Source organism: Natator depressus, chromosome 11 (genome assembly GCF_965152275.1).
Source record: "Natator depressus isolate rNatDep1 chromosome 11, rNatDep2.hap1, whole genome shotgun sequence".
NCBI classification, from domain to species: domain Eukaryota; kingdom Metazoa; phylum Chordata; order Testudines; family Cheloniidae; genus Natator; species Natator depressus.
The window spans coordinates 42,849,064-42,856,264 of NC_134244.1; the positions used below are offsets into that span (position 1 = coordinate 42,849,064).

Genomic DNA, 7,201 nt, shown 5'->3' on the forward strand with positions numbered 1-7,201 from the left:
CTTCCTTCCTTCCCTGGCCCCTGAGAACCTTCCTACCCTATTTCTTATTCCGTCCCCAAGCGATGCTAATGCTCACCCACACATTCTTCTTTTCTTTTTTCTTTTTCCTTTTTTTTTTTTTTTTTTGCTTCGCTAATGACGTTCACCCAGGGTGAAATGATGGAAAGTATATTCATAGGCATGATTTCCATTCAGTATCAATTAACCTGGGAGTCGCAGCCATGCGTGCACTGCGTCAAGGGTAACTGTGCATCTCATTTCCAATCTATCTGCTGGCTTAGACAATGGCCTGATTCCTGCGGAGGACACCGGGGCCTTTCGCTGTGGCGTGGGTTTACCTGTAGAACTATTATCCCCCTGTTGCATCGCCAGCGGAGGCGGATGGACGGCTAGAGCTCCAGATGATCAGCCCGTCCCTGAGCATGTTATTTTGCTTCTCCGGGTTAGATGCCTTCCCTCGCTTCCCCGGGTCTCCCCTTTGGTTCCCTTGTCCCGTGTGTTAGACAGGCCTGCGCGTTGCACGTTAGCCCTACCATTGAATTTGGAAGAGGCACATTAGCCCTTGGCAGAGCTGCCTGTTTATGGCAGGCGTGGGTGTCTCTGTGTCTCAGGGCAGGCGTCTGGCCCGCAGCGCGCTCTGCCATTGGATCAACCCGCCCCGCAGTTATCTGGGGCCGATCTCGGCCTGCTCCGCGGGGTTTTAAATATGCGCTTTCCGAGCACACCCCGGGGGTGCAGGTGGCGGGGGCGAGGAGGGGGGTATTTGCGCTGTGCCTCGGGAGCGGGACGTGCCAAGCCAGGCCGAGGCTCCCCCTGCCCGGGAGCGCGTGTGCGTGTGTGTGGGGCCGCGGTGTGTGCCTGATAGGAAACCGTAAAAGCAGCGAGGCAGGTCATTCGGGGAGCGAGTCCGTCCCAGCCCGGGCACCGCCGCCGCGCAGAGCAGCAGCCGGACGGCAGCGGCGCCGCCAGCAGCGCGGAGCGGAGCGGGCCGGGGGCGGCCGCGGCAGCCCCTCCCGGGGCCTGGGCCCCCTGCGCCGCCGGCTGCTGCTGTGCTGGCCGCGGGCCCCTCCCCCGGCCGCGGGCAGCGCCCATGAGCTCCTACTTTGTCAACCCGCTGTACGCCAAGTACAAGGCGGCTGCGGCGGCGGCGGCGGCGGCGGGCGAGCCCCTGGGCCCTGCGTACTACGACTGCCCCTTTGCGCCCGAGGTGAGCGGCCGCCACGCCGCCGCCGCCACCGCCCTGCTGTACGGGACCAGCGCGGCCGCCGCCGCGGGCTTCCAGCCGCACCCCGGGCCCGGCGGCGGGGGCCCAGACTATTACCTGCCGGCCGGGGGGAGCCCCGCGGCTGCCTACCAGCCGCCTCCTCCCCCCGCTCCCGCGCCGCCTCCTCCTGCCCCCTGCGGCGGGATTACCTGTCACGGGGAGCCCGCGAAATTTTACGGATACGATAATTTACAGAGACAGCAGCTTTTTACGACCCAGCAAGAGGCCGAGCTGGTACAATATCCTGACTGTAAATCGTCCAGTGCTAATATTGGCGAGGAACCAGACCACTTAAATCAGAGCTCGTCTCCCGCTCCAATGTTCCCCTGGATGAGACCGCAAGGTTGGACGCAGGCAAAAACAATTTGCTTCCATCTCACGTCTGAGTTCTAAACTTCTTTTCCTTCTCTCTCCTCCTCCTCTCCCTCTTCCTGTCTCTGCGGCTCTGTGTGTGCTGGAACCGCGCTGGGGTTTGAGAATAAAGTAACTCAGCGAGGAAACCAAAGTCTGTGCAGTAGATGCAGGAGACACCAGGGTAGCCTTAAACTCTCTGCTCATAGGCATAGGGCGTAAATCCCATGAATACAGGTACACCCGTGTCAAAAAAGCTCTGTGCTTAAATGTAAATACTGGGTATGTTTTTCCAGCGATCAGATCATAAAGTAAGACAGTAAATTCTGATGTGTAATGAAGGCAGAGTAGTGTAAGAAATGTCTACAGCTATTTTTCTGTACCCTTGTACACAACTCCATATCTAAATAGCCACATATCTGTATGTATTCGTCTGTATGCACCTAGATAGTCTCCCAGCTGTATAGTTATATGTAGATGAACAGACACATATAAGAGCCCAGGGCAATGAGCTCTTTGTTTTGAAAAATACTGTGTTTTTGTTTTAATCAGCAGCGCCTGGTAGGAGGAGAGGAAGACAAACATACAGTCGTTTCCAGACGCTAGAGCTGGAAAAGGAATTTCTGTTTAACCCTTATCTGACAAGGAAGAGAAGGATTGAGGTATCCCACGCGCTAGGACTCACCGAGAGGCAGGTAAAGATCTGGTTTCAGAACAGGAGGATGAAATGGAAAAAAGAAAACAACAAAGACAAATTCCCAGCTTCCAGACAGGAGGGAAAGGAAGGGGAGGCCAAAAAGGAAGCACATGATCTGGAAGAAGACAGAGCTGAAGGCCAGACGAATTAAGTTTTGCCTTTAAACATTAATAAAAGACTATTGAAAATAACGATCCACGTATGCTGGGAAACACGGCCGGTTTTCTTTGCTGTAAAGGTCCTTACCTGTGTTTCAAGCTATCCTGTGTCTTTAGGCTTGACGTTTCTGTGCTTTTGGTTTTTTGTTTTGTTTTTACTGTATCAGGCCCAATCTCTAGATCACTTATTCTTATTTACATGGAAATTTGATACCGAATTTGTAGCAATATATTTTGATTGTAATATTCCAATGTTTAAAAGATGGTGATTACTGTCAGCGACATAAACTTCCTAATGATAAGTACCAATAAGCGAGACATATAAAATGCTTTATTAATCAGAACAAGTGCACTTGTACTATTTTAAACTTTTTCCTATATTATGTTGAGTAAGTTAAAGAAATCTAATAATTTTGAAGAAATTATCTTATTAAAATATTTACCTTCTATTATTGATATTGATTAAAATAAACATAATTTTATTCAAATGTAATACTTACCCGTTTTCTTATCTCCCTTTTGTAATTAATTGGCTCGATAACCTTCTGGACTTCTGCAATTACGGTAACTTTTTTCCTTTCATCGTTTCTCACTATATGTGGTATAGCTGGGAGAGCTTAAGTCAAAGACTTAAGGAGCACAGCCGAAAAACGGCATTCTTTTAGACAAAGAACAGGTGACCTGAAGTCTATGGAAACTGCGATAGCCATAAGGTTGTTGGTTGTTGTTTGTTTTTAAATAGGCTTTATCTTGTTCTGGCTGAGTCAATGGAAGCTTGTCATTGATTTCAATGGTAGCAGACTTTTACTTTTTTGCCACAGTTAATTTGAGAGAAAGAACTTTGTGACAATTAAATCGTCTATTGAGTGAATACTTGAAAGGCCGATGATATAATTCAGAAGGCCTGTTCCTGCATTTCTTTTATACTTAGTCTCTTGAAGTCATTGGGGATTTGGGGTGCACAGGTAATGCAGGATCGGGTCCATGCCCATTAACTCTCCAACACTGCTACTGTTTCACAGTTACTTAGAAACCATTCATCTCACCATGAATTTTCCTCGTATTTTCATTTTCAGCTGCTGTTGTAATTTTCATAAATTGCATGTTATTGGTCCATTTACCTTTTACAATATTTGTTTATTGCAGGGTCGCCATATTTATTCGTGTTACCCGTATGGGCCTAGTAAAATCGTTTGATCCATCTTGATTTTTTTCCCCCAGTGGTGCAGGTCCGTACGTCTTCATACTGTTATTCTTGAAAACGGCAATGCCTCTTGCAAATGAATATTGTGATCAGAACTCAAAATAGTAGAACACATCTCTGACTATTTCATAAAATGTAGATCGCTTTAATTAGGCATGTACTGTCTGCATTTCCACAATAATACGTCTTTGTAATACTACAGAACATCAACGGTCAGCAGGGTAATAAAGTTTATTTCCATTTTTTCATTTAGTAAGAAGGGGAATTTGTATAGACATATATATGATACTGCTAAATGACAATCCAGTTTTAATTAAGAGTTTTCAGGTTTCAAAAATCTTATCCATCAACTATTTCAGTCTCTGGCACATAACCGCACGATGCTATTGGACAGGTATACTTTTATTTTATTTTTAAAGGAAAACGCAGCCAAACACAGAACTCCTATCCTGCTAAACCTCACTCATCTGAGTATTCTTTACTCACATGAGTACTCTTGTGTCTACTAGGTTTGGAAGCATGAATAAAAGCTACTCAAGTAAGTAAACCTTTGCAGGATCCGGCCCTAGACCAGTGCAGATCGAGACAAGCACAAATGAAAAGGGAAAGGCCCTTTTAACCCCTAAACAAAGCTACCTGTATATTTCTGATTTTTGGTTTACTCTCATTTCGTGTGGGGCTGTTTGAAAAAAAAACCTTGGGGATTGGTATCGTGTAGTCTCATTAATTCTGAAATTTAGAAATATAAAACAGCCCAGAGGAAAATGTTTATATTTAGAACAGGCGATGTGAAGGGATCTCTCCAAAAAGGCGTAAGGTCCCCAGGATCTCATAAGAAAAGTATACCCCATGCTACTCGTGCTTTTGCTTGAGAGGCAGTTGCAAACTTGATCAAAAAGCAAGTCCCCCTGCTTTAGTATAATGCTTCGATATCTTTTTGTTCAGATAGAGAAAATACTATTTTTCTCCCCCAAGCATGATATTTCGCATGATCTGATCGGACCAAGTGAAAATAATCCTTGTCTGCTGAAGATTTCTATTTCATAGTCTCCATCAAGATTTTGCTTAGAACCTTCTCCTCCCCACAATCCCTCCCACATTACATGAATTATGTTTCGTGCAAAGAAACCACAGGAACGCGCTCAGTGGTGCAACAAATGGCTTCCCGCTCTTAAATTATCTGGTTGATAAACAAACGTGTCCTCGCGGAAGCAGAAATCTAAAATTGTGTAAATACCAGTTGCCTGTAATGTATACTGGGGTGGGGGAGGAGGGTGTAGTGGGTTTCGGAAATGGCCCACACTTCAGCCCAATTTGTGTGCAGCCCTGCGCTGCGCTGTTTGTTCAGACCAAACTGCTCGTTCAGACAAGCCCCGATCCTGCTCCCTTTGATTCAGTGGTGCAGGATCCGCCAGGAGTGAGAACTGTATCAGTGGGACAAATTCCAATCTCAGTTGCTCCGCTGAAAATCCATAGTAATTCCACTGAACGCAGTGGAGTTTTCCCGGATTTGACACGATCTAAGGAGGTGTGAAATATGGCCTAAAGACAGGCACTGGGCAAGGATTTTATAAAATTCAGGTTAACTGGTTTCTTTTACTCCAGTGCACTTGTATACTTCAGACTGAACCTCATCTAAAGAAAACAGCCTTGAAGGACGAGTGATTCAAGCAAAGCTATTGTTCTGATCTATTTTATAAAGGTGAAAAGTTTAATCTCCTACTTGGTTAAAACTCGTAAACGTGTGGAAACTGCAGAAAATCCATGAAGCAAACATTTTGCTGCATGAATTTGCATAAATACACCAGTACCCCCCTAGTGTCAGCAAAGGCTGTGTGATTTGGTAATGCAGACTTAGAGGCAACCTGATATTCGGAAACAGAAAATATATTCTTTTGTTTTTTTTTAATATCAGGGGTAAAAATATACTCCCTGACCGGAGACAACATGAACATCTTTCCTCCGGACCAAAACTGGCTTGACTAAATTATATGTAGGAAAATCCTGTCATAGGGAAAGCCATTTTGAAAGGCCAGGAATGTCTGAACTAGCGTACCAATGACTACCATAGTCTATAAACCCGAATCTTACTTTTTAACGTGGCTATTTATCCCACTGATATGTATCAATCTGGATGAAGACTTTTGTGGACAACTATTTGATTCTAAAATAAATCTATTTTTCAAAGCAGAGAGAATAAAATACAAATATCTATTACAAAATTGCTTGTTCGCATGTTTTTCTAGAGAGGTGTATAAACAGGTTACCAGCAAAGAAAAGGAACTAACGTCCACGCACTCTGTACAATTTATTTGCAGTGGGCTAGCAATATTACCCCCGAGTGTATCCATCTCATTCGTTCTTGGGGAAAGGGGCCCCCCAAAAACACTTTTAATTTTGGCTTTGTGAGTTTATAACGCTATTTCGTACCCTTGGCTCTCGGATATCAATGTGGAATTCCGCTAAATACATCGATGGCACAAAATGGCCCACAGTGTGACAACATACAGCCCCGTAAAATCCGGGTCCTGTGATTTACAGAGGGAGCGGCAACATTTGGAATGAAAAGTGTTTTTGATGTGCTAGTGGATGCAGCGCCAATTCAAACAAATCCCCAAGAGCAGTTTATGAAAATGGCACCTTTTATTTGTGCACAGGTTGTGCGATTTAATTTCAATTTTCAACATCTGTGCTTTACAAGAGTGAATTACAAAATATTACTGCTGTTGATACCTCTATGCATGGACGTTGTTGTGTGTATTGCACTTGCGTGACATTCATTTCGATGTCCCTTTGCTCACCTGTAATTCACTCATGTAGAATATTAAAGAAGGGGGTGTATATATTTCAGGATACTTTATTTTAAACTCTATTTTCCATTTGTGTGCACAATTATCTTGGATGCTGAGAGGGGAGGATTCGTAGCAATGTCCTAATGTCAAAACGTGAAGAGGAAACACCCAGGAATGTCTGGCGGTTTTGCTCCGATCTGCATATGTAGGTCCAGGGACCATTTTTAAGAAATCAAAGTTTTTTCTGAGCAGCAAATGTCATACACATGGCTGTTTTCTCCAAATACAAACGGGTTAATTAAACTCACATAAAAATGAAAAAAGCACGCAGCAGTTGAACAAAGTGGAAGATTCCACCTTCGAATTAAAGAAGCCACTGAGCAACCTGCGTGCATTAAAAATTTGAGGCTAGTTAGGAAGAAATTATTCCAGCTCAGTTTATTTGTAGGCTATCAGGGAGCTTGAGTTCAGTAGTGGGCGCTAAAGCAGTTCTGTTTCTTTTTGTTTGGGGAAAATATAAATTACATAAATTAAAAAACGGATTAAGAATAAATTCCAACACTCCTGGTATATGAAAACCGAGAAATTTAGATAACAGGTAGGGAAGAGGATCTCCCCTTTGTATAGCGCTGGCACCAGAACTCTGGGAGGACTCCAGAGACTATAGGACGCAGGCTTGTGTTTTTGTGGAAATAAACACTCTTCAAACAAACCCGGATTTCTTTTGCATTTTCT

General features: G+C 44.5%; 1 protein-coding gene across 3 annotated transcripts; it reads left to right on the forward strand.

Moving 5' to 3' along the window:
• The first annotated feature begins 279 nt into the window (after positions 1-279).
• On the forward strand, positions 280-2,870 carry HOXD8 (homeobox D8). 3 transcript variants are annotated; one of them, XM_074967636.1, is made up of 3 exons: positions 280-442; positions 1,460-1,607; positions 2,168-2,848. In XM_074967636.1, exons 2-3 carry the CDS (start codon positions 1,583-1,585, stop codon positions 2,461-2,463), a joined length of 321 nt encoding a protein of 106 aa, XP_074823737.1. In that variant the 5' UTR covers positions 280-442; positions 1,460-1,582; the 3' UTR covers positions 2,464-2,848. The 3 variants fall into 3 exon arrangements, with proteins under 3 accessions (XP_074823737.1, XP_074823736.1, XP_074823735.1); XM_074967635.1 differs by lacking the exon at positions 280-442 and having other exon boundaries at positions 1,091-1,607; positions 2,171-2,870; XM_074967634.1 differs by lacking the exon at positions 280-442 and having other exon boundaries at positions 1,091-1,607; positions 2,168-2,860.
• The last annotated feature ends 4,331 nt before the right edge of the window (positions 2,871-7,201 follow it).

What these genes read in the sequence shown, in the direction of transcription:
- HOXD8 (XM_074967634.1), top strand. Translation starts at nt 1,091, where the DNA reads ATGAGCTCCTACTTTGTCAACCCGCTGTACGCCAAGTACAAGGCGGCT. An exon ending in CCCCTGGATGAGACCGCAAG is followed by an intron (nt 1,608 to 2,167) that starts GTTGGACGCAGG and finishes TGTTTTAATCAG; the next exon opens with CAGCGCCTGGTAGGAGGAGA.